This window comes from Grammomys surdaster, unplaced genomic scaffold, assembly GCF_004785775.1.
Source record: "Grammomys surdaster isolate TR1022 unplaced genomic scaffold, NIH_TR_1.0 62, whole genome shotgun sequence".
NCBI classification, from domain to species: Eukaryota; Metazoa; Chordata; class Mammalia; order Rodentia; family Muridae; genus Grammomys; species Grammomys surdaster.
The window spans coordinates 8,873,788-8,888,341 of NW_021604564.1; the positions used below are offsets into that span (position 1 = coordinate 8,873,788).

The following is a 14,554-nucleotide window of genomic DNA, read 5'->3' on the forward strand; positions in this document are numbered from 1 at the left end:
CATTATTCTGTACATTTACTGTATTGACTGTTATATGGTATGGCCATTTTTTCCCATCTTCTCTATTTGGTGTTCTATATGTCTCTTGGATCTTCCTAAGCATTTTTCCCATAAATTAGGAAACTTTTATTCTATGATTTTGTTTAAAATATTTCCTTTGCCTTTATTTCATGTTTCTTCAATACAAAAGTTATAAGTAAATATTATTCATAGGTTTGATCTTTTGATACTCTCCCAGAGTGTTCAGCATAGTTCCCTCTTAGATTTCTTTGGATTTGAGGTTTTCTTTGACTGAGTAATCCAATTTCTTTTCCTTGTCTTCAAGAGCTGATACTCTTTTACCCCTTGATCCAAGATTAAAGGACAAAAAACACCTGAATAGGCTTTTGATAAATATCTAGAATCCTTTTATGTTCAATGTTTGGGAAACTGTAATCTAACAGAGTTGATCTTTTAAAAATCTTTATTTGTGCATTTTTCATGCTTTGTATTATTTATTTCTGTAACTCTCAGTGTTTTCATCTATTGGATGGAATGAAATGATAAAATCTATTGTGTAAGCTAAATTAAAGTTATAAAGATATCATTAACGTCATCCATATAGTCAGAGTGTTACACCCTATAAAATAATAGCTACTGTTCAGCAGAATACTGGGTAAAGAAAAATTTTCCTTAAAGAAACACATAGCGGGCTGGTTAGGGAGCCATGTTGCCTTTCACTATATCTGCTTTGCTCAGTTTTCAATAATCTACACTATCATAGCTGACTCTAATATTCTCATTAATGTGAAACTAGTGTTTTACATACTTTTAAACTGAGGAGCTAGAAGGGCACATTGTATTGGACATTTTTAAAACATTTGGGCTAGAACAGTCCCCTCGTGGATATTCACAAAATAAATGAATAAATGATGGAACTTGTAGCTCTTTCCAAAGTGCTATTTGACGAAACTAAACTTATCAGCAATGGAATGCATACAGATGCTCTTACTTGATGATAGAATGCATCTTACATTGGAAACCTGAGTGGTATAATATGAGAACACAAAATTCAAACAAAGCATGGAAAGCAATTGATGAAAATCCCTAAACAGGATTACCTAAATAAGTGTCTAAAGGACACCTGTTTTGGTGGGATAATCATTATGAGGAGATATTTCATGAATAAATCATGAAAAACTAACTTATGAATATATTTTAAAATGCTGTACATTCATAACAAAAATACATAGAGTCAATTTTCACCTGTATTTAATGCACTTGAAATTAATGCTTTAAAAGTAACCATTTATGATTCAAAACATGTTATTTTAAAGATGTTTTTATTCATGATACTGGTTTCAATTATGTGCAAATATTTAGGCAAGTAAAGTATAAAATAATCACTCATTCTTAATGGATTTGTTAACTCTATCCAGTTTTATCACTCTCAATCATACCAAAAGCTTCATACTGAATCTTTTGAAGTAGCACAGAATGGTTATCCATTGAGCTGCAGTCACATTTGGAGAACAAGCAAAAACAATGTTTTGGCCATATATAGCAATCGGAAAATACAGACAAATACCTATAAACTTATGTAATTAAAAATCTAGGAAGATCACAATGACTTGAGAAATCAAAGTCACATCAATAACAATAAAGTTTTCTTGAACAAAAGGTGACACTAAGATAGTTCAGTGCAATTTAATAATGGAAATACCTCTTTCAAAGCTGATTGTTTTTAATCAAAGCACATTTATTTGGTAAAGTTACCCTTTAAATTTTGCCCAATTAGTCTATAAATTTTATCCTATTCTATTTTATTTATAATTCTACAAGTATATTTTTGATATTATAGTACTGGAAAAATAATTTTTATAAAAATTTTCAACTTAAATATTTTATTACAAACACAGAAAACAAAGCTAAAAATATTAAACACCTGTATATCTGAATATTGGAAGTCCACATAGAAAAGTATTATCAAAATGTCATGAAATTTTTGGAGTCTCTCTAAAAACAAATTAAAACATTAGAATGTGCCCTAAGAAGCTTTTTCATCTGAATACTTTTCCAAATAGCAAGTTAAAATATGTGGAATATATTCACCAGTAACCCCTTTTGTTTGCAGTGTACACTCTCCTTCACCTAATAGAATTGGGCTTTGCTACTGAATAGAATTATTTATAACACCCTTGAAATATAATTCTGTGAGCTACACTTAACCATTTGGGTGTTTTGCTTCCTGCAGAGAAGTCATAATGGTGTAGTCAAATATTTTGTTTGTTTATATATTTGGTTTCTTTAAACAGAGAAAATCATCCTCATTAGTTATGTTTTGTTCTAACTTCCAGAGTAATGTCCAATCACACATCTTTATAAAAAACAAATAGAAACACTATTGTTAATATAATTCCACTGTGTATACTTAAAAATATATTATTAGATAGTTAAGGAATTACAAAGGTGAAACCTCGGTATTAACCATCTCATTCAGATCACATATTGAATTTAGGTCCCTTGAAGGATCTGTAAAGTTATAATTACTGAAGAGGATACATAATTGAATAATTATACATTTTGATTGAAAAATATATGTAGTCCATTAAAATAAGTATTCTGACTCAATTTCTTCAGTTAAGTTGTGTACAGATACCAAGTCTACACTTTAATTAGAACAAATTTCCAATATCAACTTTATTACAGGAAATCATTCACAATAATGATTGCATACTAATCTAATGAGCTTATAACACTAGAGTACATGATATACGGCATAAGGCAGACACCTGTGTAGTCTTTTGATGACTGAAGTGGTGCATATTAGCCCCAGGAAAATAAAATACGTTTTACTCTGAGAAAAGCTACCTCAGTGCTTATTGGCTTAGGCCATGAAAGGAACAGGAAAGAATACTGTTAGGTTCTGTGCACAGTCATTAATGTTTTCTTTGGGTGAAGGAAGTCAATCAATAGCATGTGTTCTAATTCTTGACTAAATCCTGGAAATAACAAATTAGAGTAGTCATGTATTTCTTTGGCTTTGCTGAGTACATTTTGGCTTAAAACATCAATATAACTATTTTGTTTATTGTAAGCTTTAAATCGTATATCTAAACACATAACCAGAAAAATTACAATGGGAGTCCCTAAATCTGCCTCAGTTTTGTTCTGTACTCTTACAATTTTTATCCACTTTGAATTTTAGATTATACATGCCTTTATGAAACATGTCACTCACAGCGAGCCGTGTTTTGGATTCTTGACAGCCTCTATACTAAAGGCACTTTTACTGCACATCTTTGGAGGATAATGTAAAAGTATTATGTAATGAAACCTCTAGGTAGTTAACAGATACATTTATGTTGAATAGATGGGTCTCAAAACCACTTCTTCAAAAAGGGAGTGCATTTGCACTCTCCCCTGGTGGGGAGGGGAGAAAAGAAAGGGAATGTCTTGCTGTGCAGTAGTGGCACATGCCTTTAATCTCAGCATTTGGGAGGCAGAGACAGGCGGATTTCTGAGTTCCAGGACAGCCACGGCTACACAGAGAAACCCTGTCTCGAAACATACACACACACACACACACACACACACACACACACACACACACCCCAAAAACAAAAAACAAAAGAAAGAAAGAAAGAAAGAAAGAAAGAAAGAAAGAAAGAAAGAAAGAAAGAAAGAAAGAAAGAGAGAAAGAAAGAAAGAAAGAGAGAAAGGGAATGTCTAATACCATGTCTAAAATGTACCCAGAAAGAAAATAAAATATATTTCTGAGTGGACATGGTGATGACCATCAACATTCTACATTACAGTTTGCAATTTTTCACATTTATATCACTTCAAATTCAAAATCTCATAAAAAAATTCTGTTCAACTCAAGGGTATCCACACTTGATAGGGTACCTCAACACTTTTTTAGATTTCAGAACAGCAAACTCTAATGAGCTTTATTTTAGGTTAGCAATTTAAACTCATGCAAGAGTTCTGAGTTTGAAAGCATAGCTCAGTAAATACTTGTTCTCCCATGCCTAGGCTAAATTCCCAGTTTTGCAGAGCAACACAGTGGAAAGTAATATATTGGAATATGCAAAACCATTTCCCTTCTCAGCATATGTGTTGGCAGTTTAAACTATGTTTAAAGTATTTTCTATTAAGAAAATGTGTGGCCAAGGCACACTTCAGTAACACGTTAAACCAATGAGATAGCAATGTGTAATCTTCAAGGGGAGCTTAATTATTTCAGGAATTAATTACATGTACTACTGAGTGTCTCTGTAGAACATTAGTGGATACTTCTACCAATTTATTCAGCAAATAATTTATTTTTTTAATCAGGCAATATCCTGATTTGCAACTGATAAAATTGTAACAAATATTTTATTTTTCTAAGTTTGAAAGCATAGCTTATCTTTCTAGCAAACAAAATTCCGACATGCTATGTAATTACTTAAGAAGTTGAGGTTTAAAATCTGATATATAGCTTTATTCCTAAATCAATACATCTGTTGTTTTCTAAATGAATTGTACAAACATTTGGGATAGAAAATTATGAGATTAGTGAATTCTGCCTTGTTTCACAACTTGAAGCCTAGTTGTCCTGATAGGATATCTGATTAGCTTTTGTTTTTTTAGGTGTTTCAAACTTATACATATATACCATTTGTAGATGGTTTATAGCCATTGAAGATTATGTATGTTGCTTTGTAGGTATTTTGCAGATGAAGTGGCTCCTATCCAAGGTTGTTGATGACTTAACTGAGGCTTGTTGTAGGTATAAAGTTACCTCAAAATGTTACATCGTAGTATTTTTCCAACTAGAAACATCATGTTCTCTGCAGCACTAGGTGTAAAGAAGGCCATGGTGATATTACTGGGTCCCTCTGAGAAGAAAATAAACAATACAACATTTATTATTTATTATAATTACTATTATTATTGTTATTATTATTCTGAAATCTCTGAACATGTCTCATTAAACCTGGTTTCTTCCTTGTTAAATCAGTTGCTGTATACAATCAACTAGGGGAAAAAGTAAACCATGTCTAGTCAAGTGCCTGCAGTAGCTGGCATAAATGTCAGCTACATCCTACCACTCTTTTACAGATAAAACAGGTCATCTTCTGAATTTACTATATTTTGTTTGAGGTTTATTTTATTAATGTGTGAATGTGTATATGTGATGTCTTTGAAGACTAGGAGCAGGGAATTGGATCCCTTACTGCAAGCATTTATAAGCACCCTGACAGATGCTGTAAACTGAATTCAAGTCTTCATGACTGAGTTGCAAGTGTTCCTATCTGCTGAACCATCTCTCCATCCCCTTGGTTGCAGTTATAATGATGGCATTTTGAAAAACTTTTGGAATCCATCATTAATGTGACTTTCTTTTTTTGTTACTTTAATGAGTTTCAAAAAGATGTTTTATCAAGATACATGATAATATAGATTAGAAATCACTAAACTAGATGCTATCAAATCTGAGAATAAATATTCTAAATTCTCTTTTCTCATATTTCACATTTCAAACAAATACTGTTGATGTTTTTAGGTAACAGGTCCTTCTGTTATATTTTCCCCAGCAATCTTCTTCCTATCTTCTGGAGTCATATAGAGTTGTTCTTCAAATTTTGTACTCTTTGCCCTGATTTTCTGGGAACATTTTGCCAAGTATATTCAAAGCAAGGACTTGTCTGGCATTAAAATAATCTTCTCAGCTCAAAACAGCATCTAACTAGGTGGCTAGTTTCAACTAATTTGTTAGAAAGGTCATCTATAATTCTGTCTTCTTGGGGAGAGAACAGTATACACTGGACAAGAATATTGAGAACCTGAAATCCAGGTGGTTCTAGCCCCACTCTGAACATATGCCTATGTCCACATTTTTACATTCATCTTGCTCAGATACCACTTATACATTGGATAGTAATGATTTTATGATTAAAGGCAAGATCCTTGGCCTTGGTCTTGACTGACAGGCTCTCTTTTGTCTCTCAGATAAGGAGTAATATCCCCATACATCCAGCCTAGATATGGACTCACAGCATTTTTTTTGGAAATGATTTTTTTTATGACTTACTCCCTCCTGGGAATAGTTCTATATGAAGTACTTTGAGAAGTATTTGATACCTAGATATCTTGGTATCAGTTTGAATGTGCTACTGATTCATCCTCCACTTGTAACTATTTGGTTCAGGATGATATCTACTAGAGAGTTCTGCAAAAAGTTAACATGCTTTGCTTCTGAAAATGTTTTAAGACAAGCATGTCAGAGCTATGATAAAATGTTGTAAGATATCAGAGCTAAGTAAAATTAAAATGTGAAGCATCATCTTTAGGATTTATGAACATCTGTTTTAAATGTAACTTAAACATTTTATATGATCTTTTAAATGATCTAATAGAATATGCTAGACAGGAGTTAACTGGTTTTTAATGAACAAATACAATAAATTTAAAAGGAAGATAGACAGGTCTCATAGGTAATTGGTTTACCTATGTACATAGTCTTTCTACAATCCTAGATGGTAGTTTTCTGTTCTGAATACTTTTTTGAATTGTTGTACTAAAACAATACAGAGATTTGATCTAAGATGATAATCTACCAAATTCAACTCCACACTACAAACTGCATAACTGTGGATTCAGTATGAAACACCCTTTGACATAGGATTTGAGTCTCTTGCAGTATGAGTATTCTGACCACCTTTATTCTGCTGATCTCTGCAGATAATGGAGAAGAAGCAGTGTTGGGTAGGTAGTGCCAAACCCTCTTAGCACCTTCCCATTCATATTCAGTAGTGTGGCATAATATTCTCAAGCAAGTACCGTTAAAATCATTACATCAAATACATGCATTAAAACATTACAAGGTATTTCATTACAAGGTATGAAAATGTTTGTACATAGGCACTTTAAATAAACATGTGCTTCTGCTTGAATTATATAATGAATTGCCTCAGTTTACTGCTTTGAGAAAACAATCATTATTAATGGTGGGAGCAGATGACTTTTGTCAATCATTTAGCTAATGATGATTAATTGATTTCCCTTGACGCTAGCTTTCTTTTTAACTAACCTTACTTTTATGTTCGTCCTAAAGAAGTAAAAAGTCTTAGATAAACAGGGAAGGCCACAGGATAGCAATGTCAATTGTTTCAGGATTGAAATAGTTAGGGACTGTTATAATAACTATTATGATGTTCTATTTCCAAAGGAAAACTGCATTACTCAATAAAAGAAAAAAATTTTTTTAACAAGTCTATTGTAAAAAGGTAGGATAAAAGTTTTACTTCTCCATAATGAAGAAGAATCTTCTAGTTTGGAGGGACTAAGGATTCTAGAGCTACTGAATGACAAAGCCAAGATATAAAGTCCCTCACCTACACGAAAGAACTGTAGGAGAACAGGCCCTAATGATAGCTTAAGTGGCCTGCCTATTTTCTATTTTGAGCTTTACCACTAAAGGATAACAAAGACAGATGTTAAATTTTCTTCCTGAATTTAGAGTATTTGTTGACAAAATAAACAAATGTTTCATAATAGGGTTTATCTTGCCAGTTGTATAAAACAACACTTAGTTGTACTTGGTAATATTTTGGATTTTCAAAGACAAACTTTGCCATTTTTCCATCAGAGTTATCTAATGTTCTGTTACAGCCACTATAGTGCAAGAGGTTGTGAGGAAGATGGAAGGAGAGCAGCTGTGTGTGGTACTCCTTTAGCACATTCACTGTTTCTGTACTTCTATCAGAAACCACAGAAAGTAGAAAATGTTCTCTCCCTTGTCAATGAATATCACTGCTGAAGTTCATGTAGCATCAACTGAGGCAATTTAAGGGTTTCAAAACTTGTCACTTCAGGAAGAATTTGCATTTAAATTGCTCCATCTAGTTTCTTGGGAATTTTCTCCTTGGAATGTTTATGGCTCTCTTTTTTTTTTTGTTATTACTTATAAAATGCAATTTCATAACCAGTGCATTACTATATCTAGTTGTGTTAAGAAGATAGACTTCATTTTATAAAATAGAAACATTCAAAGTGGTCTGGGGCATCGATCACTCATTCAGAATGCATCATGTCTTCATATTGAACAGATACTTGCAAAATTATCTGAAACCTTATTAGGTCTCCATGGCTAACATAAGGTCCCTAGCGGTTTCATCAGTGAGAATACTGGCATTCCTCCACATTCTGTCCACAGTAGTGACAATGCCAATAATATCTTAACCTCCTTCCAACCATTTTATTTCTAAAAACATGGCATATTTTTCTGTAATAGATAAATCTTAAGTATTAGTTCAGTAATTGTTGTTACATACTCCAGTGGAGTTATAAGAAAATATTTTAAAAGTACAAAATGTTCTTTCTTATGTACATTAAAAAATATGCTGTATAATAGCTTTAAACTTCAAGGAGGACTTCAGTGACAACAACAACAACAACAACAACAACAACAAAAAACAGCAAGACAAACAAACATCTGGTCAAATTAGAGCTTTTCCTGTTACAATTGTAAACAAACTGTGAAAAATCTGAATAGTTTTTCAGTTCTTTCTAAGTAAGACACTCTCAAACACATCCAGTCCTGCTTTGAAGGAAATAAGAGCTGAATTAATGCTATTCAAAACGTTGGACAGGGCCTCTTGCAAAGTCTCATTTGATGTCTGTGGATTGCAGTGATCCCAAGCCTCCTTAAGGATGGAAAACTGGCTTGTCTTCTTATCAAGATGGTACAGGATGTTTCTATAAGAAATATAGAATATGTAAATGTTTTATACGCAACTGTATTCCCACATCAAAGCCTTCACAGGAATAGTGCCAGAAAGCAATAGTATCTGCCAAAAAAATTAAAAAAAATTTTGCAAAAGTACATCATTATCATTTTTCGACTCATAATGAATGAATGCATATAGTTCATTGATAGGATCAGAGGTCATCAGGTGCTAATACTTCCTGATTGAAGCAAACAACACTATGGCATAACATAAAGGTGTTTATGAGTGAAATTCTTGTAAAACATCTCAATCTAAATACCAGAAAACATGGGGGACAGAGTTGATAAATGGTACTACAGTATGTCATAGAAAATGATTTACTATGGTAGAATAAATCTGTGCATTTCATAAATCAGAGGGAGAATTGGTATAACCAGAACCTACAGCAGAGAGTTACTTGGCTTCATTTGATCAACACACTGGGCTAGACAATGTTTTGCTGCAGTATATAGTCATAGCATCCCTCTGGTAGTGCTCAGTTTTTCCAGTTAACTTCCTACAATGTAGAGTCACCTGAGAAGAGAGTCTCAGGAAGGGTTACCTAATCCAGGCTTGTCTGTGGGCATGTCAATGTTTCAATGTACTAGCGTGGGAATGCCCAGCCCTCAGTGGGAGTCAGCACATTCTAAATTTAAGTACTTAAAGTTCATGTTGCCATGGGGAATCAGTGATGGATTTTAACTAGGAATTGTGACATAAACCCTTTCTTTCCAGTATTGCTTTTTATCAGAGTACTTTATTGCAGCAACATACCTGAAACGAGGATTCCTTTTAAAAAAAAATAGAAATATCTCAATATTTCCTTAATATTTTTAACAAAGCAAACATAACTCCAACTGCAAATAAAATATTATATGTAGAATTTGGAGAAAATAATTGTAATGGACATGGGACCCTTGAGTTATAGTTATTACATGAAGATTCAAGTTGATTGTTAATGAGTAAGTGTTAAACATGAATAATGGAATTATGCTATTCTCCTTTCTTTTGCATGTGCTTGACCTCTTTACAGCTTTGAAATGTATAATTAGGCAGTGTCTTGTAGCTTAGCCAGATATTTTAGATAAAGGAATTGAGTATGGTAAATTCTAACAGTTCTTCATTCATTAATTGAGAGATAGAGGTATTTGGACATAGAGCTACAATCTCTTACATACTTTACTCCAAAACCCAAAGCACCTGAATTAGCTGCAGTTTCTTGTTCTCATCAGAGAGGTATATAAATAAATAATTAAAATATGCTTGTCTGGTTTTCATAGAAGAGATGTAAGGTCTGGTGGTAAAATGTGAAGGCCTGCTATAGGGAACACTCATACAAATATTTGACCTGTATCTTTAAGGATGATGGTGGTTACCAGCCTCAACAGATGAATGAAGTTGTTAGAAGTAATGCAGTTAGCATTCTGTGCAGGCAAAGATATGTGTAAAAAAATGAAAACCTGGAACCATGACATAGGAAACTGTTTTTGGCTGAATGAAGTTGTAATTTTGTATGACAGAGGAATGAGAATATAGTGAGCTACAACCATAGGCCTGTTATAACCAGAAAAAGAGACTAAACTGACTCTGTTTGTAAGAGAAATCCAATGTAAGTTCCTAAACCTAAGAGAAAGGGAGATAGATTTTACTTTTAAACCAATATTGAGAACAAAAGGCCACTTAGCCAGAAAAGCACAAAGTCACAAATTTATAAGAGTTGAGTTGGAGGAGCCATGGAGAGGGCTTCATTTGTACTCTCTCGGGCATCTAGTCCTTAATGAAAGTGGTCTAGATTGCTAATTCTTGTTTTTCCCATGATTCTATTTTTCAGGTTTGGAACTTCCAAATATGCATTTGTGGCAGTTCCTAGGCATAGACACCTACCTATCCTCCTAAAAATCCTGAAAATCTTCTTTTCTGGGCATGGCAAGATGTTCTCTGATACTGGCTGTATCTTCTTATTCCTATTCTATTTCTTGGGCCATTTTCTCCAAGGATATATTACAATGTTGCTGCCTTACACTTCATATAGAAAATTTTGATACTCTGTTAAACCCTATTCAGTACAGTTAACAAGGGAAGTGTCTTAGAGTTTCCAAAGCTGTAATAAGGCACAGTAGTGAAAAGCAACTTGGCTAATGAAGAATTTATTTTATTTACACTTCTACATCATTGAAGAAAGTCACGTCAGAAATATAAAGGTAGAAACTCCAGCAGAGGCCATGAAAGAATACTGCTTTACATCTTGATTGCCATACCTTATTCAGCCTGCATTCTAATATTGTCAAAGATCACCAATACAGGGTGGCATCACCCACAGTGAGATGAGCCTTCCCATTTCAACCATCCCAGAAAATATACAATAGACAGGATTGTCTACAGGCCTATCCTATGTAGGCATTTTCTTCACTAAGATTCTCTCTTCTAAAATGATTCTAGCTTTCATCAAGCTTGAATAAAATCTCTCCACACAAGAGGATTTTAGTCCTGGTAACTCAACTTATTTAAATGCTTATCAATCATAGTTCAAAGTAAGAAGCTACTTACTAAACTTGTGCTGCTGAGACTTAAATCCTTTCATATTAAACTGTAAAGAGACTAGTTCTGAATCCTTCTAGACCCCATTAAGTTGATTGTGAGTATACAAGAGCCTTAAATTAAAATATTATTTCAATGCTTTTAGTTTTCAAACATTAAATGACAGCTTTGGTTTTTTTTTGTGTTTGTTTGTTTTTAAATTTCTACATGGCTTTCAAAGGGACTTAAGTAATTTATATCCCCCAAAGCAGCATATAAGCGTTTTTCTTTCCCCTCATCCTTTCCCCATTTGTTGTTATTTGTTTCATTTTTTTTAGCTTACAAAGTAATAGATTTCCATATGTGGTTTCCATAAATACTTTGCTTTTGGTTGAATTATTTCTTCCAAGCACTGGCACCCTTTGCTGTACTGTTTGTGCCCTGTATTCCTTCATCCTTCTCTCTGTTCTCCCTTCCCTTCTTTAAAAGCCACCCCTGTCAGTTCCATGAAGCTATTTCTAGCTTGCTTGTCTTTTTAATATTTACACTGATCTTGACACATGTAGTTCACAGGCCTGCATATGACATAACAGCTACAGTGTTTGTCTTTTGGGAACTAGATTACTTAAGACTATTTGTTGACTCACTACTTTAACTCTCTACTAATAGTTAGTAAGAGTTCTTTTTTTTTGTCCTTATCTTGACCATAACTTGTATCATTTGTGTTCTTAAATATTTGTTTTCTTTAGCATTCTAAATAGAAGGAAATGGAAACCCAAATTGTAATTTGCATTTAGATAATGAACAGACATATTTTTAACACTTTAAAAAGATATATTTACCTTTTATATTTCCTCTTTCGAAAACTGTTTTGGAGCTCACTGACTCATTTGTTGATGTGCTTCTGTAACTTTTGAAGATAGTTATATATATCTGTTATTAACCCCTTAGCTGAAGTATAATTAGTGTTTTCTCCCATTATATAAGCATTTGAGTTTATTTTGTCATGCAGATCCTTTTAATTTAATGCAATCCAATAGACAAATAGACAAATTTTGGGGCTGTTTCCATACATTTGTAGTTCTATTCAGTAAGGTTTTACATCTGTAATAAAACAAAAGTATTTGCCACATCTGACATTCTTGCTTGGTGAGCTGGACTTGCAGAATTTCCCACTGATATTTTGAGTATTTGTTCATTTATACTTCATCCTTTGAGAATTTTCTTTTTCTTTCATTAGCCCATTCATTAACTAGATTGTGTGATACACCAGTATTCATTCTATGCATGTATAAGACCTGATAGTAGACGCTGAAAAATGCCTTAGAGTATGACTAGGAAAATGAGAAACGAGAAGAGAGGAGGATGAATGCATTTAAATCCACAGTCTACTATAAAGAAACATCTTTATAAAATGGATCAAATTTTAACACCAAAACTCAACATTCAAAAAAAAAAAAAGCAAAGGAAAGTAAGCAATTCCAAGTCCAATACCGTAGAATAGTATGTCCCTTGTGAAATAGACGGCACCAGTTTCATAGAAAAGTTTGAGAAAAACATAGTTGGATTTAATTTAAATTTTTACATGAGGAAACTATTTTCTAGTTATTTACTTAGATGACTACTTTTCAAAATGATGACTATTGAGACCTCACCCAATTTCAATATGTATAGGTTTTTTTCCATTTTCCCTTTTTTGCTAATTATTTTATTTATTTATATTTCAAATGCTGTCCCTCTTCCTGGTTCCCCTCCAAAGCCCCCCCCATCCCTTCACCCTACTCTTTTGCTTCTATTTGAGTGCTCTTCCTTACCCTTGTCTCTAAAGTCCCCTCACATTGAAATTTCAAGCCTAAACAGGACTGAGGAACTCCCCTCCCATTGATGCCAGATAAGGCAGTCCTCTGCTACATATGTAGAGGGAGCCATGGGCCCACTCATGTATACTCTTTGCTTGGTGGTTTGGTCCCTGTGAGCTCTGGGGGAGGGGATGTCCAGTTAGTTGATATTGTTGTTCTTCCTATGAGGTTGCAATCTTCTTCAGGTCCTTCAGTCCTTCCTCTAACTCTTTCCTTGGGGTCCCTGGGTTCACTCCTATGGTTGGCTGTGAGTATTTGCATCTGTATAGGTCAGGTGCTGGCAAAGCCTCTCAAGGGACAATTATACCAGGCTCCTGTCAGCAAGCACTTCTTGGCATCAGCAATAGTGTCAGGGTTTGGTGTCTGCACATGGGATGGATCCCCAGGTGGGGTGGTCCCTGGCTGGCCTTCCTTTCAGTTTCTGCCCCATATTTTTTGTCTCTGCATTTCCTTTAGATAAATATAATTCTGGATTAAAATCTTTGAGTTATGTGGGTGGCCCTGTCCCTCAATTGGGGGCCATGCCTATCTACTGGATATGGTCTCTACGGGTTCTGTCTCACCTTTGTTGGGTATTTTGGCTAATGTCATCCCTGTTGGGTCCTGGGAACCTCTTGCTTCTCTGGCATCTGGAATTTCTAGTGGCTACCCCCAGTTCCCCACCCCCACCACTACATATAGAAAATGTGGTACATTTACACAATGGAGTATTAATCAGCTCTTTAAAAAAAGACTTCATGAAATTCCCAGGCAAATGAATGGCACTAGAAAATATCATCCTGAGTGAGGTAACTCGGTCACAAAAGAACATACATGGTATGTACTCACTGATAAATTAACATTAGCCTAAAAGCTCACAATACCTATGAAAAAACTCACAAATCATATGAAGCTTATGAGGAAGAAAGAGCAAAGTGTGGATGCTTCAGTCTTACTTAGAAGGAAGAAGAAAATAATCACAGAAGATAGAGGGAGGCAGGGATGTAGGAGAGAGAGAGAGAGAAGGGTGAGGGAAAAGGGGGATCAGGATCTGGTACTGGAAAAGACAGGAGAGAGGTACAGAGGATCAGGAAATATGTACGGTTTTTTATCTGACAGTTTCAAAGTTTTTGAAATTAAAACAAGAACATAAGAGTTATTGAAGCAGCTCAAGTGAGCTTCCCTAAACTATAATTTTGTTAAATAAATGTGAGATCTCTGAAGGAGAAAAAATCAAAAGAAACAAATAATCTACAAATTAAGATAGTTAGGGAGTAATTAGCACAGAGATAAAGCTTCTTATGAAAATTCCATGCATTATCTCCTACATGATGGAACCCACACAAAAGTTGACATTCTTACCATAATATAGGCAATGGTAATGGGCTTTCATAATGGAGTGTGATCCTGTTACCAGTATACTCAGTAACCTTAATAAAATCAGTAATCAAGCAGACAAAA

General features: G+C 34.1%; 1 protein-coding gene across 1 annotated transcript in view; it reads right to left on the reverse strand.

The window, feature by feature from the left end:
• Window positions 1-8,528: 8,528 nt before the first annotated feature.
• Naaladl2 (N-acetylated alpha-linked acidic dipeptidase like 2) overlaps window positions 8,529-14,554 on the reverse strand; it is a 610,065-nt gene continuing 604,039 nt past the window's right edge. The window contains exon 14 of the mRNA XM_028761198.1: window positions 8,529-8,727. Within this exon, the coding sequence (XP_028617031.1) occupies window positions 8,529-8,727 (199 nt within the window). The remainder of the gene's footprint in view (window positions 8,728-14,554) is intronic.